This window comes from Myripristis murdjan, chromosome 18, assembly GCF_902150065.1.
Source record: "Myripristis murdjan chromosome 18, fMyrMur1.1, whole genome shotgun sequence".
NCBI classification, from domain to species: Eukaryota; Metazoa; Chordata; class Actinopteri; order Holocentriformes; family Holocentridae; genus Myripristis; species Myripristis murdjan.
Window position 1 is genome coordinate 2,558,700 of NC_043997.1, and position 27,500 is coordinate 2,586,199.

At 46.2% G+C, this 27,500-nt stretch overlaps 2 protein-coding genes across 2 annotated transcripts in view; one reads left to right on the forward strand and one right to left on the reverse strand.

The window, feature by feature from the left end:
• LOC115376978 (uncharacterized) overlaps positions 1 to 11,474 on the forward strand; it is an 81,260-nt gene extending 69,786 nt beyond the window's left edge. Inside the window, exons 12-23 of the mRNA XM_030076829.1 lie at positions 1,166 to 1,400; positions 1,656 to 2,048; positions 2,201 to 2,257; positions 3,859 to 4,067; positions 4,259 to 4,544; positions 5,466 to 5,683; positions 6,720 to 6,836; positions 7,265 to 7,400; positions 7,589 to 7,701; positions 8,569 to 8,813; positions 9,201 to 9,328; positions 9,946 to 11,474. Of these exons, the coding sequence (XP_029932689.1) occupies positions 1,166 to 1,400; positions 1,656 to 2,048; positions 2,201 to 2,257; positions 3,859 to 4,067; positions 4,259 to 4,544; positions 5,466 to 5,683; positions 6,720 to 6,836; positions 7,265 to 7,400; positions 7,589 to 7,701; positions 8,569 to 8,813; positions 9,201 to 9,328; positions 9,946 to 11,299 (3,491 nt within the window). The 3' untranslated portion in view covers positions 11,300 to 11,474. The remainder of the gene's footprint in view (positions 1 to 1,165; positions 1,401 to 1,655; positions 2,049 to 2,200; positions 2,258 to 3,858; positions 4,068 to 4,258; positions 4,545 to 5,465; positions 5,684 to 6,719; positions 6,837 to 7,264; positions 7,401 to 7,588; positions 7,702 to 8,568; positions 8,814 to 9,200; positions 9,329 to 9,945) is intronic.
• Positions 11,475 to 13,646: 2,172 nt separating this feature from the next.
• The window catches only part of LOC115376633 (GRB2-associated-binding protein 1-like), a 20,508-nt gene continuing 6,654 nt past the window's right edge, over positions 13,647 to 27,500 (reverse strand). The window contains exons 2-13 of the mRNA XM_030076348.1: positions 23,897 to 24,025; positions 23,078 to 23,243; positions 22,303 to 22,486; positions 20,186 to 20,916; positions 19,315 to 19,397; positions 19,120 to 19,229; positions 18,055 to 18,353; positions 17,550 to 17,609; positions 16,534 to 16,627; positions 15,710 to 15,839; positions 15,212 to 15,346; positions 13,647 to 14,551 (exon numbers count right to left, since the gene is read on the reverse strand). Coding sequence (XP_029932208.1) covers positions 14,384 to 14,551; positions 15,212 to 15,346; positions 15,710 to 15,839; positions 16,534 to 16,627; positions 17,550 to 17,609; positions 18,055 to 18,353; positions 19,120 to 19,229; positions 19,315 to 19,397; positions 20,186 to 20,916; positions 22,303 to 22,486; positions 23,078 to 23,243; positions 23,897 to 24,025 — 2,289 coding nt within the window. The 3' untranslated portion in view covers positions 13,647 to 14,383. The remainder of the gene's footprint in view (positions 14,552 to 15,211; positions 15,347 to 15,709; positions 15,840 to 16,533; positions 16,628 to 17,549; positions 17,610 to 18,054; positions 18,354 to 19,119; positions 19,230 to 19,314; positions 19,398 to 20,185; positions 20,917 to 22,302; positions 22,487 to 23,077; positions 23,244 to 23,896; positions 24,026 to 27,500) is intronic.

A 27,500-nucleotide genomic window follows, 5' to 3' on the forward strand; every position in this document is an offset into this window, starting at 1 on the left:
CCCGTACACCCGTTACCCCCACTGACCCGGTAAAACTCCCCGTGACCCGTGACCCCTACACTCGTGAACGCACTACGTCCGTACACCCGTTGACCCGCTGACCTGTACACCCGTTAACCCACTGACCCGTTAACCCGCTGACCCGTACACCCGCTGACCCGTCCACCCGCTGACCCATACACCCGCTGACCCGTACACCCGCTGACCCGTACACCCGCTGACCCATACACCCGCTGACCCGTACACCCACTGACCCATACACTTGTTGACCCACTGACCCGTACACCCGTTGAACCCGCTGACCCGTACACCGCTGACCCGTACACCCGTTGACCCGCTGACCCATACGACCGCTGACCCGTACACCCGTTGACCCGCTGACCCGTACACCCGTTGACCCATACGACCGCTGACCCGTACACCCGTTGACCCGCTGACCCGTACACCCGTTGACCCTCTGACCATACACCCACTGACCCGTACACCTGTCAACCCCGCCCCGTACACCCGCTGACCCGCACACCCTGACCCACTCACTCGGTACTTCAATTTTTTGGAGTTTGAGTTTCGCTGCTCGTAATCTGTCACAGATTATTGTTTGCTCTGTCCAGGTTGGCCATATAATCCACACTCTGGGCTGGAGCCTGGCAGATTATGTCAGAGGATACATGCTGCAGGTAACCACACACATACACACACAGACACACAGACACACACACACACACACACAGCCACTCTGTGGATTAACAGTTCTCTCTTGTGTGTGATGGTGTTTGATTGATAACTGATATTTGATATGGCTTCTAATAGATTCTAATTTGATCAGATTTTTGCACACAAGCTCTGTTGATGTGGTTTAAAAAAAGAGTAAAAAAAAAGCTCCAGGTTTTAATCTGTGCTGTTCCTTGAGGTCTCAGTGTCCTGATGTGGGATTTTGGAGGATTTTGGAACCTTGAAAAATCATCAGTGCGATTAAAAAAAAAAAAATCTTAAAAAGCCAATTTAGTAATGTCTTCTGCCCCTGGTGGATCATCTGTGCACTGCAGTCAGTCAGCAACCATCTTGTGGTTTTGCACAGGGTTTTTTTTTTTGCCAGTTTTGAGAAAGTGAAGTTTGAGACATGTGACCTGGTTTCACGCGTCACGTCCGTCTGTCCGTCCTGCAGGTCCCTGGTGGGCGGGTCTGGACCGCTGGCTGATGGTGACGCCCGAGGAGGAGCTCATCGTCCTCAAGCAGTTCCTTCGCTTCGGCGAGGACCCGGCCCATCGTGGAGCTGAGGACCCTGCAGCGCCTGGCGACCCCGCTCTCCCCAAACCCCGAGCCAAGCCCCGTCCCCAGCGGCTGCCGGTCGGACATTCAGGGCGTTCATCGAGCGCGGCGGTCCGGAGGCGTTCAGGAACGTGCGATCGATGGCTGCCGGCTGCCGCTTTGAGAAACCGGTCCACCCGACCGCCGGCGGCTCTCGCCCCACCATTTTGAAAACCTCCCTGGCGGACTGTCTTTGCTCCTCCCCTTCCACCTGCCAAGCTCCGCCTTCCGCTTCCTGGATTTGGCTCCTCCCACAAAGGTAATCAAATCACAAATGGTTTTGAGAATGGAGCCATTTGACCACCAAGTGTTTTCTTGACTCCTCCTCTTTGCTTTTCCACCACTAGCCCTTGGCCCCGCCACACTAAGTCGATTCGCCGGCTACAGAAGCCCGGTGGCGCCAAACTGAGGCGAGCGGGCCCAGGCAGGAGGCCGGCGGCGGAGGAGGAGGAGGCGAGAGGCAGAGCGGCGTGGCCTCCAGGTTGGGCGAACGGCGCCCCGGGTCTCGACATCAAACCCGACCCCGACGCGGCGCCGAGCCCGGCCCGGTCGCCGTGGCAACAGCCCCACCGCCAGCTCCAGCTCCAGCTGCACCGGCATCCCCGACGGACCACGACCTCAGCTCGCAGAGTGGGCGTGGCCAAAGAGGAGACCGCCTCTGCCGTGCACCTCCTCCCTCCGTCACTTCCCTCCTCCTTCATCCCCTCCTCCTCCTCCTCTCCTCCAAATGCCTCCCAGGAGCTACAGGCCTCCTCCTCCTCCTCCTCCCTGCATCCTCTCTCCTCCTCTACTTCCTGTTTCCATCCTCTCGCCTCCTCCTCTTCTTCCTCTTCTTCATCTTCATCCCTCCATCCCCTCCCCTCCTCCCTCTGCTCCCTCTCCTCTTCCTCAGGAGGTCGGAAGGGGAGGGTCTGCTGCGGCGTTTGTGGGAAAAGCTTCTACGACAAAGGTAGGAAGTGTTTTTTTAGCTTCTTACAGCCTCGCCTGATCTCTCACCTGAGCTCCAGGAGGAGGTGAAATCAAAGCCTGAGTGTTTCCTTCAAAGCAGCGCCACCTTGTGTTCGAATGTCTGCAGCTTCACCACATTTTCAAATTCAGAATAATCCCAGTTAATCCGACAGGAGCCTCGAAAGTCAGCTGCAGCCTCATTTCCATCAAAAAGAATATTTTTTTCACCTTAACTTTCAGTTTTGTTCAAGCTGTGAACCAGGAGCAGGGCTGACTCTATTTATAGACGAGCTGTCAGCGCCCTCTAGTGGTCAGAAATCACTTTCAGGTGCAGACAGAAACTACAGAAATTCTCATGTCAAAGTCATAAAAACTCACAAATTCATGAGAAAAAAAAACAAGAATTCCGAAATGATAAAATCCCAAATTTGTGAGATAAAACTCAGAAAGTCCCTGAGATTAAAATTTTAAATGTGGGAGAAAAAAAAATTCTCACAAATTCCCAAGAAAAAAATCAGAAAAAAGTACCAAAAAAGTAAAAGAAAAACAATTTCTCCTCAATTTTTTTCTCATCAATTTGTGACTTGAGAATCTCAGAATTTTCTCATTTTTTTTCTCATAAATTTTTTAGTTTTTTTTTTTTATGTAAATTTACCGAGAGAGTCAACTGCAGCCTCATTTCCATCAAAAAGAATATTTTTTTCACCTTAACTTTCAGTTTTGTCCAAGCAGTGAACCAGGAGCAGGGCTGACTCTATTTATAGACGAGCTGTCAGCGCCCTCTAGTGGTCGGAAATCAGGTGTAGCTTTAATGTAAACACAGTAAATGTGAATGCAGCTGACTGACTAATGTTAACAGCGAAAATGAATGAATGAGCAGGATTTGTTGTTGTGGATTCTAAACAGCTGATCACCGACAGAAAGAAACTGACAGAAATTCTCACATCAAAGTTGTAATTTTCCAAGAAACAACTTGTAAATTCATGAGAGTAAAAAAACTTGAAAATTCAGAGATTATTAAGTCCTAAATTTGCGAGATGAAACTCAGAAAATTAGAATAAAATCGCAAATGTATGAGAAAAAAACACAAATTTTTGAGAAAAAAAACCTGGAATTTTTTTTTTTTCCTTTTTTTGGGTCAAGGAACGACATCGGTTGGTTTTTGGTTCCTTGACCCAAAAAAAAGGAAAAAAAAAAAAATTCCAAGTTTTTTTTCTCAAAAATTTGAGAAAAAAAACAAGAAAATAAAAGATAAACAATTTTTTGATCCAAGTTTTTTCTCATTAATTTGTGACTTGAGAATCACAGAATTTTCGATTTTTTTTTCTCATAAATGTTTGAGTTTTTTTCTTGGAAAATTACAACTTTAATCTCAGAGAATATCCAAGTTTTGTTTTCTCTTGTAAATTCATGACTTCAGTCTCAGAACTGGTTAGAAATTTTAGAATTGGACCGGCGATCTTAAAGAACATCCGAGACAGACTGTTGTGTTGAAAAAACATTTGAAAAGCCTTTATGATCCACGGGCTGAGGGACGATCACAACGTCCCGGCTGCTTCAGGCTGAATCTGGCGCTCACAGAGTTTCTTGTTTTCTGCGCAGGAACGCTGAAGATCCACTACAACGCTGTGCCCTGAAGATCAAGCACCGCTGCACGGTGGCCGGCTGCAGCATGGTGTTCAGCTCGCTGCGCAGCCGCAACCGGCACAGCGCCAACCCCAACCCCCGCCTGCACACGGCCTGCCGGGACGCACACCGCGGCGCGCACTGCCGACACGCCACGCACGCCGGCCGGGACAACGCAGCTCACGGCGGGGAGACGCGCTGCCAACACACATGCTGACACACAGCCGCAAGCGCACACACACGTCGTGGTTTCTCGCAGAGACCCGGAGGCCGCCGACACACACCTGCAGCCCGGACGGCGACGTTGCACACACTCGCCAGCAGGGTGCGCTAACACAAAGTGATGAGCATGCCGTGAGAAACTGTCACTCACCAGCCCAACATGGCTGCCCGTCTCCCTCTCTGCACCCGGCATTTAGCCACACACCTGACCTCGGTGGCCCCGCCCAGAGCTCCGGCTCCGCCCCCCAGGCCCAGCCTCTCCCCCGCCCACGGCTCGCTCCTGCAGCAGGAGAAACCACGAGGCAGCCACCCTCTGGCCCCTCCCCCATCGCCATGGAAACCTGCGACAGCTGGCCCGCGTCCTCCTCCAGCCCCTGCGACTGCGGCGTCCCAGGAGGAGGGGCCTCCTGCGTCATCCTGCCGGCCAATCAGCGCAGCCGGTGGGTGCCGTGTGACCCCACGCCGAAGAAGAAACCGAGGAAGTCGAGCACGGCCGGTGAAAATCGAGCGAGGGGAGAAGATTCATGCGACGCGCTCGGTTCACTAAAACACCTTTTTATTTTTATTCAGTGCAGCGAACTTTAAAAAATTATAACAATAAAGTCACATGTGACACTTGATCATTTATGACATCATAACGCACAAAACATGAACGAGCTCTGCTGGTTGGCGCCGGGGCTTCACAGTCAGCAGCTGATGCCTTAGTGGCACGGAAGTTGGGTAAAAACTACAGTTCCCATCATGCACCTTGACAAATCTGTTTGCTTCTGTTGTCCAGTGATAAATCTGTAAAATGACTGTTTTTTGTGCTGTAATGGTTGAATTGCAATGTCCAAACAAACAATTCTATCCATCTATGTGAGAGTTTCTGTGTAACCTAGGAAGAATGGGATCTGGTAAATTGTGTTAAATAAGGTGTTTTTGGTTATTATTGTTGCTGTGGATTCATTTTGCATGCTTATTTATTGTTAATTTTTTAAAAAAATCAAAGTATTGTATAATTTTTAATTCAAGTGATCTCTGTTAAGATTACATAATTTCCCCGCTGATGCGCTGCGCTGACTCTGGGCCGGTGATACACTCTGATGTCAGCTGCTGTCATTAATTATGATGAAGGTTATATGACACTTTTATTGATTATATTTGTGATTAGAAATGAATCAGCTGTAAGCCTGCCCGGGCCAGCAGCAGCAGGGGGGGCCCTGTTTATTTGCGCTTGTGTTGCGACTCGGATGACCATTTGCTTCCCCGCACCGAAACCAGAACTGTAAACAATGGCGGAACCCAGCCAGCATCAGTGATAATGAGAAGCCTCTTTTGGGGAAAAAAATAATCATAGTTGTGATTTCGTGGTCCTGAAGAGCCGCCGGGACAGAGTCCGTGAAACATGTCCAAGGTGGAGATCCTGAGGGGGATAGTCACCGAGAGGCTGGCCGCCGCCGCGCAGGAGATCTTAGCGGTGGTGGAGAGAACCGTAGCGGTTACGAGGAGGAGGCTTCGGGCTTCAGGCAGCAGATCGAGCGGCAGAGGAGGCAGCTGGATGTCCTGCTGCAGCCTCGGGTCAAACTCACCACCTCAGGTCGGTCACTCTCTGGTTTACTCTCCTGCTTTAATAACCCGGGTGTGAAACCTTCACGTTTCCCGTTGGAAGAAAAACGCGACGCTTCGTTGGAAATTTGTTAACTTTAATGTTACTTTGCTTTTTGCTAAATGTGTGTACAAAGGAGAAAATAATTAGAGGTGTTAAACTAATCCACACGACGCTCACTTGAGTTCGGCTTACATAAAATACACCAGTTATGACTTATTTTAGCAAAATGTGAGGTTTTAGTGTGGAGTCACGGTGGTTTCCGCTGTCATCTCGGACTGCGGTGAGCGGCGGTCAGCCCTGATGATCCGTGTTTAAAAACATGTAGATTTTATTAAATAATTCGCTGCTTGGTGGATCATTTGTATGCCGAATTATCCAATACAGCACTCAGGTGTCTGCCATGTTTCAATTAGTGTTTTATCAAGCATGTAACCGCGTCGACCAGGAAAGAAATAAAAACCGACGGACTTTTGAACGGACTTTCGTGTGAATGTCTCCGTTCAGGATGGAATGGAGCATCTAGGAATATGCAGGAAACCATAGCTTTACTTCACAGAGAAAAATTATTACTTGTGTGTATTAGTTGTTTACAGGAACATAAATCTACACCAACATGTGTAAGTCAACAGAGAGCATTAACATAAAACCACGAGCTCATATGAAGACGGGACAGACCTGCGGAAATACACAGAGTGAAACAAAACTTGTTTACAAAAACCTCCACTTTTAAATCACAGTTACAATCAGCAAACAAATGCTCTGTTTATCATTTTATTTTTTTCGATTTATTATAATTTTATCATAATTTTTCTATAATAAATGGGACAAAATAAAATTATAGGCTATATCTGAAACAAAAATTCAAAATGAAAAACCTTTACTGGACAGTTCATCTCGGATTTCTATCTAGTTTTTCTCTCTGTCTCTCCAGATGGATGTGTGGACAGAATAACAGTTAAAATATATGGATGCATATACAAATAAATTAAAATTGATAATAGTAAAGCCTTGATCCCTGATACAGGTGGCCTGGAGCTTCACCCTGACAGTGACGAGGAGGAGGAGGAGGAGGAGGAAGAGGAAGAAGAGTCTGGTGGAGATGAAGCCACTGAGCAGGAAGAGCAGAACAGACCACAGCCAAGTAAATATTGTTTGGATAATTTATCTGTATAATTTATCTCTATCAGATAAATTGAATATTTTTTGGATCCACAACAAATTGTAAAAAAAAAAAAAAAATCATTCATTTCATGCTGTTTATTTTCTTTGCCTGCCGGTGTGGCTGTGCACATTGTTTTCTTGTTGTTGTTTGTCTTATCAGCCGTTTTGTATTTTTTTTCATGATTCTTATTGAAATAAACTTTATTAATACAGGCCAAATCTTTCCTTGATAAATAAAGTAAAAAAAAAAAAAAAAAAACATTGTGAAGCACATGCTTCTCATCCTGATGGTGCTTTGGAAAAAAACATGACTGATTTTTTTTTTAAATTTACCTATTTATTTTATTTTATTTTATTTTATTTTATTTTATTTATTTATTTGACTGACTGACTCCTGGTGCTGTGCAGGTGCCGGGCAGGCCGGGAGCCTCAGCCTCCTCTGTCATAATGAGGAAGAGGAGGGTGAGAGTGAAGAGGGCGAGCAGAGCCCGAGCCAGAGTCAGGAGAAGATGAAAGAGCCTCATCATCATCAAACAGCACCGAGGTTCACATTTTCTCCTTTCTTGGAAATTTACGAGAAAAAAACTGAAAATTCTGAGATTATCAAGGCACAAATTTATGAGAAAGTACACGGAAAAATGTTATTTCTTTGATTTTTTTTTTTTGTGGTCAAGATATTTAACCCTCTGAAAGCTGCTGTTAATTTGAAACATTCCCGTCGTTTCCTCCCAGCGGTCAGCCTGACAGGAAGTTAAAGAGGCCTGGCAGGAGAGAAACGCAGCGCCACCTGGAGCTCAGGGTCTGCATGCTGGAGGACCGCCAGACCGACGTGCTCTCCAACAACGGTACGCCTCAACATCTTAGTTTCCAAAATGAAACGTCCAACAATTTTTACCTGGTAATTTAAAAAGTGACTCTAAGAGCTGAAAACGGTTTGAGCCATACCATCGGCTTATTTTATCAACTTTTTTTAAATTACTAAATCAATTTAAAGATACCATAAAGGTACCATATGAAACTAGACGGCTGAAGGAATCTATTGGTATGGATTCCTCAGGTCTTACTTGGTTGTCAGCAAGGCGGCTGCAAAGGTCAGCTGCATTTTGGTGAGGGAAAAAACTGTAATGGCTGGATCCAGCAGGGTCCCTTGACCTCTGACCTCCAGCTGTGTGAATGAAAATGGGTTCTCTGGGCAGCCACGGCTCTCCCCTTTGCAGACACGCCCACCTTCTGCTAATCCCATGCAGTTTTGGCACCCAAGTATCGCGATACTTGGGTGAACATCATCACACAGGAATCAAATGTGGCTCATCACACAGGAATCAAATGTGGCTCATTGAATCCACAAGAGTCTCAGCTTTCCAGTCAAAGCCAACTGATGCAGCTCCAAGACTGTTTAGGCCCCAGTCTGCACACACACACCATTTTACAACAGGCCACAAGAACACATGTGGACTGCAGGCTTTGGGGCCCAAACTGCATGGGATTAGCAGAAGGTGGGCGTGTCTGCAAAGGGGAGAGAACCCATTTTCATTCAGACAGGTGGAGGTCAGAGGTCAAGGGACCCTGCTGGGCAATATTTAACCACTTTGCCGACAACCTAGCATGTCATTCTTGGTACCATCCAATGGGTTCCTCAGCTCGTCTAGTTTCATCTGACAACAGAACTGAATAAAAAAGATGTTAAGTCGGTGAATCTGTCTCTGTGTCAGTGTTTAAGAAATGCCCCGTGCAGGAAGTGAAGTGTCCTCGTGGCCTGCAGGAGGCGGACTTCCTGACCCTCCTGAGGTCCAGCTTCCCCCAGCTGGCCGGGGGGGACAGACCCTTCGACGTCTTCACGACCGACCGCAGCCGGAAGCTGCAGCCGCTGAAGCTGAAGAGGCTGACGCCCGAGGAGATCAACCGCTCCATCAGGTCGTCTGGAGCGGGCAAGTCGGCCCTCTACATCCGAGTCAAGGTGCCAGATTTTAATCTAGATTCAGTCAGATGGAGTTTTAATCCCACCGCTCAGTCTGTCTGTGTTCAGACGCCTTTCACAAGCTTTTAGAATGATTGAATTTCCTGGGTTTTGTTTTGTTTTCGTGCTTTTTTTGGGCCCACCAGAAACACTTTATTGATCCCCAAGAGGACATTGGATAGTTGGTTAGTTTACCTCTTTTTTCGTGAGGATCTGTGAGGATCTGTGAGGATCCGGTCTGTCGAGGCTTTAACTCACTGCTGTGCTTCAGAGGAGAAAATACCAGCACTTCATTTTATTTCATATTTTTTTCTTTCAGTCACTTTGTAAATCTGTCATTTTTTTCCCCATCCAAACGGTAAAGATGAAAACTCTGATTTCTTCCAGACGGGAGGAGAGGAACTGCAGAAATGTGAAGAGGAGCTTCGTCCTCGGCAGAGAAAAGACACCGCCGAAGATTCACCATCAAGCTCTGCTGTGATGTCGACAAGCGCTCAACCCAAACTGCATTCTGGGTAATTCAAAAAGAAACGGAACACGAATCATCGCTACAAGGGCTGGTTTTAGAAAAGTGAGGGATAATCCACGATAAGGAGGAACTCCACAGTTTTATTCCATACCAACGTTTCTGCAGTAAAAGCAAAGCGACAAAAAACCTTTTTGTCAACCTTTTTTCTCTTGCTAACGTTAGCATTAACCTACAATATTAGGCTAACATCAGCTAGGCTAAATTAAGGTAAAGTGCAGTAGTCACGCCTCGTTGAGGTGATTGGTTGTTAGATTTTAACAAATGACATTCCAACCCCAGGATTTTTTTTTTCGTAAGTATTTTCAGTTTGGCTTGTAGCCACTGTGTGTCACGGTGATTTGTCAAAGCTGAAAAGACAAAAAAAAGTTTCCCACACGTCTTGAGTCTTTTGCGGCTGGATGCTTCTAATTTTGGATCAAAGGCTTGACCATTGCATCACTGGTGCCATTTTCTGCCCACATTTTCCTCGTTGACGTGCTTCACTCGGAGTTTTTACCGATTCTTATGACGATGGTTGACTCATATTGACAAATACTTGTAAACATGTGAATGCGGACAAAATGTAACTCCTGAATAATGCAATTTCTTAATTTCTAATCTCAGTTCCCAGAGCGATGAGGTCAGCAGCTCGCCGTCACAGCAGCAGCAGATGGAAACGGAGGAAGCCGATGACGGGGAAGATCGTCACGTTTCAGAACCAGGCGCCTCTTCCCTCCGTCCTGCAGCTGAGAGTGAGCGGGACGACGGCGGCGAGCGTGAACGGCAAGAAGAGTTCGGTGGGACACGTGAGAGAGACAGCGATTGGAAACCAGATGATGACGACCTGAAGGAAAGCGACCCCGAACCGCTGTCGCCGAGTCCAACCAGGAAGCGAAAAGTCAAATGCTCCGGTGTCGAGGCCAAGAGCAGGAAACTGACCCCGTGTCCTCCGGCCAATCGCATGCTCTCTTGCAAAGCATGCGGCGCTCTGCACAGGTCGACGAGCATTTTGATCAAACACGCCTGGACTCACGTGGACGACCCCGGCTGTCTTTGCGGGGTTTGCGGAGAACGTTCGGAGACGTCAGAGGCGTTCAGGGGACATCTCGAAAAACACCAAAAAACTCATGACTGTCCCTTTTGTGCGAAGTCTTACGTCAGCGTCAGTGGCCTCAACGAGCACGTCGCCACCCACACAGGAGTAAAACCGCACGAATGTGACGTTTGCCATAAAACATTTGCTCTGAAATCCTCACTGAGAAGTCACCAGAAGTACCATGTGGAGGGTAGACGTCACCAAGGGGACATTTGCCGTAAAGCGTTGAGTTTAGAGGAACAGGTCGAAGCGCGCCGCAAGATTCACACAAGCAAGAAGTCGTTCCGCTGCGGCGCGTGCGGCAAATCCCTCTGCGACCTCAGATCCTTATCCCGCCACAAACTGACCCACACCGGGGAAAAACGCTACAGCTGCCAGGTGTGCGGGAAGCGTTTTTTGCTTCCCGGAACGCTGAAAACCCACGAGAAAATCCACACGGAGAGAGACCGGCAGTACCTCTGCGACGTTTGCTGCAAAATGTTCCTGACGAGCACGCAGCTGCAGATTCACATGCGGACGCACACGCTGGAGAGGCCGTACCGCTGCAGCGAATGCGACAAGGGCTTTTCCACCAAGGGACCCCTGACGGTTCACATGAGGATCCACACCGGGGAGACGCCGTACCGCTGCCCCGAGTGCGGCTGGTCCTTCAAACGCAAAACTCACCTGAACAACCACCTGAGGGTCCACTCGGGCCAGAAGCCGTTCGTCTGCGGGGTTTGTGGGAAGGCGTGCTCCCGGCCCGAGCACCTGACCGTCCACATGAGGACGCACAGCGGAGAGAGACCCTACCAGTGCACTCTGTGCGAGAAAGCCTTCACTCAGAGCCACTGCCTCAAAACTCACATGAAGAGCCACCAGGGGGCAGAAATTGCAACGTGACGCATTGGACAAAAACATGCCACCTCACCTGTTTATGAATGTTGAGAAAACTCATCATCACATCAGTTTGTAGCCTAAAGACAGCATTTCTGTGTCTGGTTTGTCAAAGATGAACAGTCACTGGTTTGAATGGATGATAAAGCCAATTAAATGTGGATTTTCTTATTTTGTTTTATTCTTGAGTTCTGTTTTCATCCTCCATCAGGATGTGAGACTTCCTGAAAGTCACCAACTGTAATAAACCAGAGTTTCAGCTGCTAAGACTCTATGTTCTCCTACAGCTAACAACACGTCAGCTAATGTCCTATTTCTACAACTCTCTAGAATGTTTTTCCGCCCTCCTGATTTAGCTCTAAATGCTTCAGAGCACCACCCCTCTAAATCTTAGCACAAGGCAAAATGGACCTCCGTTTTAGTTTTAAGATTCCCCCCCAAGCGACTTGCTGCCCAGCGTCTTGGAGCAGATTGTTGCCACGGTCCCACCTCACATTGAAAACCCTGGCAGAAGAGGCTCGGTGAATTTGGTCTCGGTTTGCGGCGTCTGGTACGGGAGGGTCATTTCCTCTAGATCAGGAGTGAAGTTGTAGAAGTTCAGGAAGCCCTCCTCGAAGTCGAGGTACACCCCCACTCTGTTGTAGCGGGAGGAGATGGGGATCGTACAAAAAAATCACGCCATACAAAGTTCTACAAGTTCCAGGACAAACTGTTACCTCCAGGTTTGCATGAATCCCCGTCACAATCCCTGGTGGACAAACATTAATGTATCTCATGAAATTCAGCCCATCCTGTTCATCCATCCATCTGCAGACGACTGGAACTTGTGGCCGCACCCCTAATCAGCTCATTTGCATATAAATCCCTGTTGCTGCTCATTGATTTCTTTCAGACACGGCGACTAAAAGCACACCTTTAACAGCCGAAGCCGCCATCATAATGAATATGAACTGATTGCACGTCAATCACATCTGGATTATGTGTCACACACTGTAAACACACACATTCTCAATCAAAAATATAATGTTAAAAAAATTAAATAGGCTTGCCTAAAATCATAAATGCACAATGAAACTTCATTTTAAAGCCACTTGGTGTATTGAAATGATAAGGTTGCAATTATAATGTGGCATGAATTCCCACTTTCATGATATTTTCTGCCACTTGTCCATCAAAACTCAAAACGTTCGCCTCACTTTCTGCCACAAGAGGGAGACAAACCGCACACACCTGCTGCTCTTTTTAAACAGCTCATCCTTCATTGATGCTGAAAGGAAATTTTAAAAGTCAGATTTCACTAAAAGTAGATTTCTCCGTCTGCAGCATGAAGGGAGATGAGTCCCGTGTCCCGACAGACGTACAAATCAATAAAAACTCAGAGCGCTCACAGTGACACGTAGTGTTTATTCAGTTATCACTGCATGACATCACTTTTTTACATTTTTTCAAACTTGAAGAATCAGTGAAACTATTGAGCAGCTGGCAGGAAACAGACGACAACCATCATCTGAACGGATTGAACAGTCAACATGATAATCGATAATCTCCTTAAATTATTACATGGCGGCATTTCCTAATAATCAGAGCAGGAGGTGTTTCTGTTTTTGATTTTTGAGAACTGACAATGGAAAACCCTTCATTCCACACATTTGTCAGAGGAAGCAGAAATAATCTGATTTTTCCCGCCCACTGAAATCAAACTGGAGTCCTAGCTAGAAACTGATCAGTAATGAGGACAGGATTATAATCTGAGGTGAGATCCGTGGCTGTGACGTCAGATTACTGCTGAGGCTCCGAGCCGCCGTCACTTCTGATCCGTTTGATTTTGTTAATATCAAATTGTTTCAATGTCAGTCTGACTGCAGCTTCAGACAGGTGAGGTTAGAGCGTCATGTAAAAATTAAAATCTCAGATTTTTTTTTTTTTTTGTTGTTGTTTCTTGTGAATTAATTAATTCAAAATTAAAATTAACCCTTTGAAACCTGAGCGCATTCACTTAATTTCTTTCACAAACAGGTGGAAAATTAGCAAAATATTACCAGAAAATCTGCAAATAAAATTTCATTAAGATACTGGAGAATTTATATAATAATAATAATAACAATAATAATAGTGGTAATTTATCATTGTTCATTTAAAAAAGAAAAAATTAGAAAACAATTTTATAATTATTAAAAATAGATTTAATCATAGTATACATTTAATATTCCTATTTCCTCCTGTTGCTGAGGAACTTCTGGGGGCCCCGGACCTCAGCTTGTACAACCAGAGGAGTACAAATCAAATGTGGCTCTTCTGAAGCAGCAGCTGCTCGTTTTCACCAGCAAACAGCAAAAAACATAAATTATTTTTATTTCGAGAACAGATTTTCTGGAAAAGTCCAAACTGGCCGCTGCTCGTTGAGCCCAGTTTCAGCCTCAGTGTCGCCCCCTGCAGGTGGAACAGATTATTTCTGCCTCCCGAGTGGCTGCTCTGTTTTTGTTTGTTTTTGTTTGTTTTTTTTTCGTAAAACTGAAACTACAATCTGAGAACTTTTTCTTTAAAGGTTTACATGTTAGCTTTCTGCTTTTTTAACTTTACATTTCTCCATGTTTCATCATTTTAGTCATATTCCACATTTAGAGATTTGTTGATTTATTCATATATATTTTCATTTTTGTTGCATTTTCTACATTCATTTTCTGTGCTCGTATTGTAGTTTTAGTCACTATTCTTGTCTTTTCACCTAATTTCTCCACACAGATCAAATTACACATTCATTTTTTTCCATGGCTCACAGATGCTTTGATTTTCTGTTTCGATGAAAAAATTTAGCATCACAGTCGTCGTCTCTTCTGTTGGTGCAGAAAAAAAACACAAACAGCAGCTTCTCTTCTGCTTTTCCTCCAAGAGAAAGTTTCCACTGCCGCCTTCTGTGTGTGTGTGTGTGTGTGTGTGTGTGTGTGTGTCGTTCATAACTTCATAAACCGACAGTGCAGCATCTCAAAAATACATGAAGGTCAGTGAGACGATTTAACTTTGATGTGTGTGTGTATGCGTGTGTGCGTGAGAGTGTGTGTTTTAAAGGTGTGTGTGTGTGTGTGTGTGTGTCTAGCATTTCTCCTTCTCCGTGGACATTCTCCCATCATGCCATGCTTCCCTGGTGTTCCTCAGGGCCTTGGTTCTCTCGGGGTCCACCACCACGTAGTCCACACGTGCACGCTCCCCACGTGCACGCTCCTCGCCCCCGCCGTCACTGGTCCTGCCCTGTGCTGTCCTCTGGGAGTACACACACACACACACACACACACACACACACACACACACAGGCGTTAACCCTTTGACAGCTGAACAGAATCGCTGCATTTCTTTAACAAACTGATGAGCTAATTAGCTACAGAGATTAATTAATAAATAAAGAATGAAAAAAATGAGTGGAAAACTTGTAGAAATGTTAATAAAAAAAAGAAACCAACAAGACAAAAAATTTAGAAAACAAAAATAATTATTATAATTGTACATTCGCAAATTTTCTGGATAAACGAATGAATAATAATCAAAGAAAATAGAAAACCTGCAAAAAAATTAGCAAAAAAATAAATAAATAAATAAAAAATACCAGAACAATAGAGAAGGAAAAAAAAATAAACAATGAGAGAAAATTTTAAAATTACAAGAAAAGTTTTTGGAGTTAAAATTACAATTAATGATAACAACATTACCACAAAATGGTAAAAATAAATGAATAAATAAATCACCACAAAATTAATACATTTGTTAAAAAAAAAAAAAAAAGAAAAAAGAAAAATCTCCAGAAAAAAATTAAAATATTAAGAAATAAAGTAAAAAAAAAAAAAAAATTAATAAAATATAAATGACCATAAAATTAACACAAAATTTATGAAAAAAAGACACAGAGAGAGAGAGACAGACAGGTACCTTTGCGGTTGTCGCTCGCCCCGTGTGCAGGTCCAGGTCCAGGTACTCCACCTGTTTGCCTCCTCTGGATCGCCGTAGCAACGGGCTGCAGCTGGCTCCGCCCTCTGAGGCCCGATGCAGCAGCAGCCGCAGAGACTGGACACACACACACACACACACACACACGAGAACCATGTAGGTCCAGCCTTAAAATCTCTGTTTTTTCACGCTCCTGAACCTGGATTACCGGTTCCAAGAACCCAGATTAGATGAACTCCAGGTCAGTTGCCATGGTAACTGGTGTTGTGAGGCTCACCTGTTAAGCAGCAGCTTCACCTGAGCGAAACTCAAGCTCTTTAATTATTTATTTTTTTAACTGCGTATTATTATCCACAGTACAACACCGTGTTCAGGAGGGAGGGAGGGAGGGAAGGAAGTAATGAAAGAAGGAACAAAGGAAGGAGGTAAGGAAGGAAGGAGGGAAGGAGGTAAGGAAGGAAGGAATGGCTCGCTGGTTACCTGCTCGCCGGCGCTGCAGCTGAGGCCGGACGTCGTCATGGGAACGTAGTTTTCATCGGGGTCGTCTGAGTCAGAGGAGGGGGAGGAGCTGTGGGCGGAGCTTCGTCGGACTGATGGGCGGCTGGATGGACTACACACACACACACACACACACACACACACACACACACACACACACACGCTTAATTCTGTGTTTATTACTGAGGTTGTAGTTTGCAGAGGTCTGCTGCTGGACTGCATTATACTGAGAGGGGTTTCCAGTTTTTTGTCCTCCCCTATTTATGTACAGTGATGGGGACAGAATAGTGGAAACAGCTGTCAGTAAAGTGCAGCACTAACTATGAGCTCAATGCCAAACATAGAAGTGAATGAAGACCTCTGTTACCGTGACAACAAGACAAGCTGAGCATTACAGGCAGCAGGAGAGGAAACTTTATGGCACAACAGCTGGACTGGATTAGATTAGATTAGATTAGATTATACAGGTGGAGCTGATAAAGTGACACTGAGTGTGTATTTATGTGTATGTGTATGTAACCCTAATCCCTGACAGTCGACACGTCCGAGCGCCGCAGATTAACAAGCATCACTTGACAGGTATAAACTGCAGTACTCCTCTCAACCACATGGGGGCAGTGCAGTAATAAACTGCTCATGTAAAACACACACACACACACACACACTCTCTCTGATATTAAATATTGAAGTGTCCTGTAGTTTTCTGCTCACTCTGCATCCTGACTGTTAAACACCACTCCACTGCCTCTGTCACACACACACACACACACACACACACAGGTGCATCATATAGTTTGTACGCTTACTCTCGTGTGAAGGTTCGAGTGACAGGCGAGCGGATGGGGGGCGGGACTTCCTGCCAGTCCTGCGCTGGCGTGATGTCGAGAGGCGCCGGTTTAACTGGGACAGAAACATCATATTCACTTTGGATTATCAGCTGATAAAAACAATAAATCTCTCAGATAAAACAATTAAAAATGATATTAAGAAACTAAATGAGGCTCTACACGATTATGTTTCATGATCCAAGCAAATCCAACATGAAGCCGTCGTGTTCTGCTGCTGAGCCAACTCCGTCATTAATATTGATGTGTTTCTATAAGTTATATATGGAGCTGCATGTGTGTGTGTGTGTGTGTGTGTGTGTGTGGCTGCTTGTAGTGCACTGTTAGGGAAAGTAGAGCCAGGTGAATAATTCATCCTGAGGTCGGAGGAGAACGAGGGACAAGAAATTAATAACAGACCCTCGTTCCAGGGAAGCATGGCATGATGGGAGAACGTCCACGGAGAAGGAGAAATGCAAGACACACACCTGGCCAGGAAACTGCTTTTTAATCAAGTGTCCAGTTACTTTTGAGCCTCTGAAAACGGGGTGTCAGTGTATAAAAGTGGCTGTAATTCATAAAAGGTTAATGCCATATTTCTGTTCAGCCACTTAAATGAAAGCCACTTCATTTATGTTGTGACTTGCGTTATATAAGATATATATTTCTCTCTTCTAGTGCTGAGAGGTAGATTTTGTGTAGTTCTACTGTTGTTCCTGTGCAAGATCTGGACAACCTGCTGCTGGAACACAACAATTTAACAATTTGGGATCAATAAAGTGCATCAATCCATTCACACATTTATTTACCAATTTAGCCTTGGGTTCATTTATGTTTTTTTTTTCTTTTAATTCTCATCAGCCCTCTGCCTGATCTTTATTCATGACGTTTGTATTTCCAGTCCGAACTCAGACGACCTGATGGTCCTGCAGGTCAGCAGGGTGTGTGTGAGGTGCGTATTCCTGTACGTCAGTGTGTGTTAGCGGTGTGTATCGTACCTCTGGGTTTCTGTGGCGGCTCCCCGGTGGTCTGGCAGTCCGTTCTGTCAGCACAGACCCCTGAAATATCACAACAACAGAAAACATAAACCTTAAACTGGAGCTGAGAGACGGCGACGTTACAACACCCGAGCCGACACGCAGAAATCCAGATTTTAGTTTCTACATCAAAGCAGAAGCAGCAAATAATTGTGAATCAACAAGAGAGAGTTTTGTTCAGAAATTGAATTTCAAAATGTTTAAAGAAGGAGTCGACGATGTTGTTCAGGTGTGGTGCTTCAGCCAATCAGTGATGGAGCTGCAGGTGTTTTGTCTGGGATGACCAAACGTCCCGACTTTTGTTACCTCGTCAAGCAGCTGGATTCATACAACGGTGTGTTGGGGCAGTTGTATGAGAAAAAAAGTATGGCGCCCAAGGAGGGAGGGTAAAATTCAGAGAACAAAAGTTGTAAAATTAACGTGAAAAATCTCACAAATTTATGAGAAAAAAACTCGGAAAACTCACCTTTGTGCTGTGGCTTCAGGTTGCGGTGGATTGGGGGGGGCTGGGCCTGGACCTCCCCTCCACCTGCAGCGTCGCGGGGTTCCTGCGGAGGGGCGGAGTCACGGGAGCGACGGGAGTCAAGGGGGGAGTTACGGAAGCCCAGATGGGCAGGAGGGGGCACCTGTCTCCCCAGGGAGGCCAGCTCCGCGGAGGTGAAGGTGGGGGCGGGCAGAGGAGGAAGGGGGGTCATGGCGACGTAGTTGGGGTCCTGGAGCTGGGTGGCGGGGTCAGAGGTCACCGAGGGAGGGGGTGGAGGGACCCTGGGCGGGACAGGAGAAGAAATCGGCAAAATTAAAAAATTGAAAATGGATTTTTTTTTTTTTTCATTTGTTGCTCTTTGTGCTCTTTGTGCAGTATTTTCAAAGTAAGAGTCCTTGAGGAAGGGTATCATGAGTTCTTGAGAGAAGGTGCAGGAGTTCTCAAAGGACTTCCAGGGGTCTGAGAGGGTTTTTTCTAGGTGTTTCTGAAGGGTTCCATGGGTCCTTGAGGGGGGTTCCACAAGTTCTTGTGTTGGGGCTCCCAGAGTTCTGGATGAGGGGGTTCTGGGTATTCCTGGGTAGGGGGGTTCCACCAGTTTTCAAGGGGGTTCAATGGGTTCTTGAGAGAAGGTGCAGGAGTTTTCAAAGGAGTTCCAGCAGACCTGATGGTGTTCTAGGAGTTCTTGATGGGGTTCCAGGGGTCTTAGAGAGTTTTCTTGGGGTTTTTGAGGGGTTGCAGCGGTCCTTGAGGGGGTTCGACAAGTTCTTGTGTTGGGGCCCCAGAGGTTCTTGATGGGTTACCTGAGCCCCATGAGGCGGTTCTGTGAATTCTTGAGTGAGTTCCACCAGTTCCAGGTGTTAGCAGCAACACGCCACAAGAACACCAGCTTTGTGGAAGGATTTCCAGAAACTGATTCCAGGTATTTCTCAGACAGTAAACTTCCAGAGTCGTCTCCCGGAGCTGCCGGAGGTACAAACTCCTGCTGAGGCCTGATTGAAAAACTGTGATATGTCATAGTTGTTTTTGGGGTTTATTTGATCTCCTCACCTTGTTGCCAGGGGAGGCTCGGTGGTGGCGGCGCTCATGGGAACGTAGTTTTCATCCACGTCGTCGTCTTCAGAGCAAACGCTACCCAGAGGAACCATGCCTTTATTAAACTGGCAGAGAGAGAACAGAGAACAAACGTCAGTGAGACCGTCTGATTATCTCTGCTATTTTACTGATTTTAGAGGTTTGACCTACAAAGTAGCTGTTGAAGCTGTCGCTGAACTCGAACATGCTGGCTCTGTCGGACAGAGACTTGGGGACGTGAACACACTCGGCACCTGAAACACACACCACACACACAGTCTGAAGATAACCACGGAAACTGCCTGAAACATATCACACTCTCAAATATTACATTGTTTTTTTTTTTGGTTCAAAGGAGAGATTCTGGCTCCAGCTCGTTTTCATAGAACACAAAAATGACAAAGGGTTGTAAAATAAAAATTTTGCTTTTGAGGGTTCCTCTGTGATGCGGTTGTTTATTAGTCAGATTCTGTTACAACAGTAGACGGGGATTATGACCCTGAGAAAGTAAAAATGATGAAGACGTCATATTCTTGATCAGCTGAAGTGACCATGTGTTTGATGGCAGTTTCATTTTTTTTTTCTTCATCTTATTCTTCGTCTTGACAGTTTTATTGTTTGTCTGTTCTATGTTGCTGCATTTTAAACATTTTTGTTTTCTTGTTCCTCAAGGAATCTTGTTTGTCTTTGAAATTAAAATAGAGAAACATATGAAAAATAAGACTAAAACTAAATGGAGGTTAACACTAGCGTGCTGTGCAGAGGAAACTCAACCAGAAAACACATTTATGAGGAAAAAAAAAAAACACATTTATGAGAAAAAAAAACAAAAATTCTGAGACTATAAAGTTACAAATTTATGAGAAAAACCTTGAATTTTCCCTGAGGCTAAAGTGGAAAACGTACAAGAAAAAACACAAAACTCACAAAATTGCAAGAGAAAAATTAAAATTCTGAGATTTAAGTTGTAAATTGATACGAGAAATGTTTTCCAGGTTATGATAAAAACAACAACAACAACAACAACTCATTCGCTCCTTACCTGGGTACATTCGTCCTGGGACAGTAACAGTGTTGCTCCTTGGCACTGCCATCCCTGCTCCTCTTCCTCCTGCTCCTCCTCCTCCTCCTCCTCCTCCCTCCATCCCTCCATCCCTCCTCTCCGGCTCTGCAGAGGACCAAGGGAGCGTGGCCGACCCTGTGCCCAGAGTCGAGCTCTCTCCTTGGGCTGTGACAGCTGGGGGCTTGGGCGGCCGCGGAGGAGGAGTCGGGGTGGAGGCGTGCAGCTCCGCCGGTGTCAGGGTCTCCACACTGGGGGTGGAGGAGGGGTGGCAAGGGGGGCGTGGCTTCGGGCTCGAGGCTGAACGCGGGATCTGGTAGCCGCTGTTGGTGTATGCCTGTGCCTGTGCGGGCACAGGTGCGTCGCCGGCGAGAGGCATCGCCACGGGACGCAGCTGGAAGTCCAGGGAGTGCTTCCTGGGGTGGGGGGAGGGGTGACAGCGAGGCCGGCCCGCCCCCCTCCTCTGGAGGTCAGAGGTCACGCTGGCATCCAGCGACTGGCTGAGAGGGCTCGTCACCGCAGTGGCGTTCCAAGCGGCGTTCTTAAAGCCGGAGGAAGAGGAGGAGGAGGAGGAAGAGGAAGGAGGCGGGTGGAGGCCATTGGCAAAAGAGGAAGGTGAGGAGGAAGAGGAGGAGGAGGACATGGATACGGGGAAGCAGGAGATGTTGTCGTTGTAATCAGTTTCCAAGGAGCTGGAGGAACCAAGAAGAGGCCTGTAGAGAGAGAGAGAGAGAGACAGGGAGAGAGAGATAGACAGAGACACAGAGGGAGAGAGAGAGAGAGAGGGAGGGAGAGAGAGAGAGACAGACAGGAGATTAAAATCAGGATTAACAGGATCGTGAAGTCAGCAGTTTAGAAATCTCCATGTTTGATCTGAGCTCAGATGAAGGAAACAGGATTGAACCTGTAACTCCGACTGGCTGGCTGGATGTTTTCACCTCCAGCTGCTTGTCTCTGCTCTGAATCACGGTGGAAAAGTTGACTCGGGCTGCATTCAGATGGGATCAGTGCTGCACAGGGAGGAGCATCTTTTGGCTCCTGTAGCTCCCAAACCAACAGTCTCTCTCTCTCTCTCTCTCTCTCTCGCCTGAGTCAGTTGGCAGCCTCAGATCATCAGCTCGGCCCCGTCTAGCTGCTCCAAAGTCGAGGTTTAAATCTAAAGGCGCTGCTTTTTGCTGTCAGGACCACTCGACTTTGGGACGTCCCGCCTTAAATCACTTCTTACCCATTTTTATAGACCTTTATGTGATGCCGTCTGTGATTTTACTCCTGTCCAAATCAGTCATGTCAGTGCAGGCTTACAGGCTTTTACAGACTACATTTTTCCAGATGCGTCTCAGTCTGGATGTTCTGGACGGTCAAATCAGATTTCAAAGTGTCACTTGCAGTGGGACACAAAACAACGACGTCAAATCCAGAGTGAAGGAACTGCATCAGAGCAGCGTGGAAATAAACCGTCTGCCGGCACTTTGGGGGGAAGCTTGTGGACGTTTCTCTTGTTTGCTGTGTTAGAAAGCAGCATCATCAGCGTACGTAGTGACTGACACCTATGTAACCACTACAGGAACCCGTACAGACAGGCTGGTGATGTCTTGAAGACACAAATCCTTTCTGATCACCTTCAAATAACAGTGCGGACAGTTTGAACGGAGCTGAAATCATTTTTTATGTTATGTTTTTATTTCCAGATGTGTACGCAAATGTGAGAGAATCTCTGTTTAGTGTCGGCAGAGGACATTTTCAACCAGACGCCAACGTTTTCTTGTTCATTGTCTCTATCTGTCCTTGTAGAATAATAAGACACGGCGACTCGGTTCCCACTTGAGAACGACTGTTTACTGATTCCAGCTGAGAACCATCTTTTCCGTTCAGGAACCTCGTCTACATTTGACAGAAATGCAAAGAATGGTTCAAAATTTGGTGCATGAACCAGAACGGAACCAGGTCTTTGGGTAGAAAGAGGCCAAATGCAGTGTGTTCTTCACTGGTAGGAACACGAGAGAAGGTCAGTTACGGCAAACTGAAGAACTGGTGGCTATTGGGTGTCAGCATCCACCTTCCCTTACCCATAAACCCCTGCGTTTCGAGGCTGTGTTTACCTGGTGTGGCTCTGGCAGTGCGACAGCCACAGGTAGTCTTCTTCTGTGGTGCTGTTGGGCTCCAGGTGCCGCACGCTCACCGGGTCGTAAGGAGCCGGGACCGACCCGGTCATCGTGGCGGCGGCGGTGGGGTTGTGTCGTGTAACGGAGGAGGAAGCAGCAGCGACAGGAAATTTGTCTGGGACTGTGGAAAGCCACAAAGAAGAAAACATCTGGCCAATAAGAGATTAGAGTGCCAACGTAGCTGTAACTTTTTTTTTTTTGCACTTAAAGTCCCCATGAAATTATGTCACATGACCTCTACTTCCTGTCAAACAGTGACATCATCCTGCACTAGTGGTTGTAAATTAAAAAAAAAAAAAAAACTCAACATTTTGAAACAATAAAAACTAAACAGAAACCAAACAACAACAGCAAAAAATAGTTATAAAATAAAAATACAAACTATAATAACTTTGGTTGTCGCTCAGGGTGAGTTTCCATTTCAAATATATTGATCAATCTGTCCTCCCTCCTTTCCTCCTCTACTCCATCCTTGTTGTCTTCTGTCCTTCACTCCTTCCTTTCTGCCTGCACATCCCCTCTGGAACCCTGATTTTATCCCTCCTTCCCTTCTCGTATTTTATCCCTCCTCCCTCTATCATTTCCAAATCTTCCTTCTTTCCTTCATCAGGAGAGTTGAAGCCCCACAGAGACTCGTGTCCTCTGAGTCAACCCCTCCCTCCCTCCCTCCTCTCCTCGTCTCCTCCCCTCGTCTCCTCTCCTTGCCTCCTACCCTGCTCGGTGGGGTTGAAGCCGCACAGCAGGCAGATGGAGGAGACCCAGCGGTTCATGTCGTCCTCGGACTCGGCCACCAGGTACCAGACCCGCTCCTCGGTGCGCAGGTCGAACACGAAGCTGCACTCCAGCTCCTTCTTGGTGAAGGACAAGCCGGCATCCACCTGGGAGGGAGAGAGAGAGAGGGAGAGAGGGAGAGAGGGAGGCAGGAGAGATCAGTGAACAGCTGGTTTTGGATACACAGAGTTTGTAGCCCCACCCCCTTTCTCCTCCTCTGGCGGCCATATTGGCGTTCTTAAAGCTCCGAGTCAAACTGAGCACGGAAGGAAAAAAAATCCTGATGCTGCAATCTTATTTGTTGAAATCAAACAACCAATGAGCTCGCGGGGGTGTGGCTACCTCGGTCCAATCACATCTTGTGAACACACACCACCGCCGTGCCCTAACCCTAACTCAAACAAATGTAGCTTAGCTTAGCTTAGCTTAGCTTAGCTTAGCATCACGAGGCTGAATGGGTCGAGCCGGTGTGGGGCCTTTGGTTCACAGCAAATCAGACCATTTATGGTTCCCGTTGCCATGACAACAGCTGAAAACGTTCAGCATACGTCACAGCGTCGGCAGAAGAGCTGGGAGGAGCTCAGTCAGACATTATTCAATAACTTTATTAGCAACAGCACAACCAATCAGGATTAAAGTAGCTACATCTAATTATTTATTAATAACGTTACATCGTCACATCTGTTTTTAACCTTTGACCTGGAGTGAAGGTGTAAAACTGTTCACACACACACACACACACACACACACACTGCCTCACCTGCTCACACAGGTCCAGGTTGATGGTTCTGATTGGCCGGCGGGCCTGCTGGTGTTTGTAGTACTGCAGGACATCCGGCTCGCCGCTCATCCGGCCGCTACGCAGCACGAACCAACGCCGCTTCCATGCCTGGGAGAGAGAGAGAGAGAGAGAGAGAGAGGGAGAGAGAGAGGATTCACACTGGGCACTGCTGATTTGATTGATCAGTCCATTGATTAATCAGTGATGCTGTGGTTTTATTTTCTGGCTGCTGATCAGACTAAAGGCCTTTGCACATCAAGTTTGTAGTTTAAAAGTGACTCCAACGTCTCGCTGTGTCCATCATGACTCCGGCACTTTCTCCTGTCATCAAAGATTTCAGAACTGGCTCTATTTTCTGTGTGTGTGTGTGTGTGTGTGTGTGTGTGTGTGTGTGTGTGTTTGCAGCAAACTTCATAAACTGATGGGACAATTTATCAGAAGGTCAGGAGGTGTAAGTCTGGATTACACTGTGGACCTGTGGACCTGAACCAACAAACCAACCAACAAAGCAGAAAATAGAACAGAATAGAGCAGAATAGAATAGAATAGAATAGAATAGAATAGAATAGAATAGAATAGAATAGAAAAGTACAACTCCAGCATCATATGTCCAACCATGAGCTCTATGAACCCTTTCAATCTGGCTTCAGAGCACCGCCCTCATCAAAATCACCAATGACCTCCTCCTCTCTGCTGATTCTGGCCACTTAAGCATCCTCATCCTCCTCGACCTCTCCACCGCCTTTGACACTGTTTCCCACACCATCCTCCTCAACTGCCCCTCTGACTACCTTGGCCTCACCGGTTCAGCACTCTCCTGGTTTCAGTCCTATCTCACCAACAGGAAACAGCTCATCACCATCGGAGACTCCAGTTCCACCTCGGCCCCAGTCAACCACGGCGTCCCTCAGGGCTCCGTGCTGGGTCCCATCCTCTTCACCTATATGCACCTATATCTATATGCTCCCTCTTGGTCAAATGGTCTGCCGCCATGGTCTCAGCTTCCATTCTTACGCTGATGACACCCAACTGTATCTCTCCACCAATCCCTCCACCCAGCTCCTCCCACAGTCTCCTGCCAACTGTCTGATTGGAATAAAAGCCTGGATGTCATCTAACCCTCTCAAACTCAATAGCAATAAAGCAGAGCTCGTGGTTGTGGGTCCCAAGGCCCAGCTCTGGAAGGTCGGCGATCTTTCTCTAATCGTCGATGGTTGCTCCATCAGTCCATCCCCAGAGTCATCCTCGACTCCACCCTTTCCTACCAATCTCACATCAAATCTGTCACCAAATCTGCCCTCTACCACCTCAAAAGCATCTCCAGACTCCGGCTAACGCTCACCGACTCTGTGGCAGAGACCCTCATTCACGCCTTCATCGCCTCCCGTCTTGACCACTGCAACGGAGTCCTGTCCGGGCTTCCCAGCAAAACCTTGGACAGGCTCCAGGACGTGCATTATGTTCTCACCTGCACCGAACCCTGGCAGCACATCACCCCAACACTCATCCACCTCCACTGGCTCCCGGTCAAATCCTGCAGCACCTATAAAACCGTCCTCCTCACCTACAAATCCCTCCATGCTCTGGCACCTCGGTACCTCTCTGACCTCCTCCACTCCGGGTCAACTCTCCATCCCCCCCACCAGACTGTGGACTTTTGGGGACAGGGCTCTCAGCGTGGCAGCCCCCCCACCCTTTGGACCGCTCCCCCTTAAGTTATTATTATTACTATTATTATGATTATGATTATGATTATTATTATTAAAGACTGTAGTGCACAAAGGCCTTAGGGAGCATCTGTAGGCATCATTTCTCACATCCAATCAGATGCCGGCTTTATTTCCCACACTTATTCACTGATCAATCGATCGATTCTTAAACAGCAGACAGTGGATTAATCGGAGATGGAGATTATGATAAATTATGCTGCGTTCAAGGCGTCCTGGGAAAAAGTGCAGAAGCAGAAGCAGATTACTGCACTGTGACCCAACCAAGGGAAGGGAGCTACATGCTGCAAACGTGCTGAGAGGCTACACAAGCAAACAAACAAACAAACAAACACCCAGCGGCGCTCTTGAACGCCCCCCGGTGCAGCGTCTCTCTCTCTCTCTCTCTCTCTCTCTCTCTCTGTTTCACTGCAGTGTCTCTCACCCACAGTGGCTGTTTAACACTCCAGTACACATGAACGTTAGCTAAACATCACACACACACACACACACACACACACAGACACAGTGACGAGGGGTTTCATTGTTTTATTGTTGAAGGAATTACAGAGTTTAGTGTTGCTCAATAACAGAGAGTGAGACGTTCAGGTCTAATCTCCTGAAACAAACCTGCCTGTGTGTGTGTGTGTGTGTGTGTGTGTGTGTGTGTGTGTGTGTGTGTGTTCAATTTATTCAGTAACCCTTTGACAACGGAAATTAATCCAAAAATTAAAATAATTCACTCCATTTATTTATTTTTGTTTGGAAAAGACTGAGAAAAAAATGCTACTCTGCCCACATAAAGATGCTGTTTAAAGAAAAAAAAAAAACAGATTCATTTATATATATTATTTTACTTTTACTTACTTTTGTCCTGTTAAAATCCTTTTTTTTTTTTATCAATTAATTAATTTTTAATTTTTTAATTTTTGTTTTTACTTGTTGATGTGAATTTATGCTTTGCAAATAATAATAAGTAAGTAAATAAGTAAGTACACTTATACACATTTATTAATCCCACAAGGGGAAATTCCAAAATAATTGTAATTATAATTATAATTATAATCATTATAAATTAAATTTGAAAGACTAAATTGAGCGTTTCTGTGTTTTTCAGATCCGGGTTTCATTTTGTTTTATCGTTCATATTTTTATATCTTTAGGTTTTATCACTTTCACGTCGTCACGGAAACACAGTTCACGTGTTTATCAAAATGTGTGTGTGTGTGTGTGTGTGTGTGTGTGTGTGTGTCTCAGCCAAATCCACCTCCCCCAATCTGTGGTTCAGAACATTTCTCAACAAAACCAACGTGACACCAAACACCGAAACCTGAAGAGTGTGTGTGTGTGTGTGTGTGTGTTTCTGTGTGTGTGTGTGTGTGTGTGTGTGTGGGAGGGAACATGCGCTTTACAGCATTTATATTAGCTGTTGTGCAGTTTAGTCAGTCCTGGTGCAAACACACACACACACACACACATACAAACATACACACACACACACACACACACACACAGACATTTCTCTTTCCCTTCTTGTGTGTCCAAACATCAACAGGAAGTGTGTACAGGAAGAGGAAGTGGCTGAACAGGAAATGCCGATGAGAGATGGCGGTCGATGTGTTTTCCCTCGCTCTCCCTTTGATGATCAGCTCTCTCTCTCTCTCTCTCTCTCTCTCTCTCTCTCTCTCTCTCTCACACACACACACACACACACACACGTTGCTGTAGATACACAGCAGTGTGTTCTTCATGAAGCAGTGACAGCAGCTGCAGCTTCAGAATAAACACCTTTTATCATCTTGTCATTTTAAAGCCACTTAAGGTGGAATTTAAGGTGGAATTCAGAGCCTTAACCCTATAAAGCCTGAACTATGAAA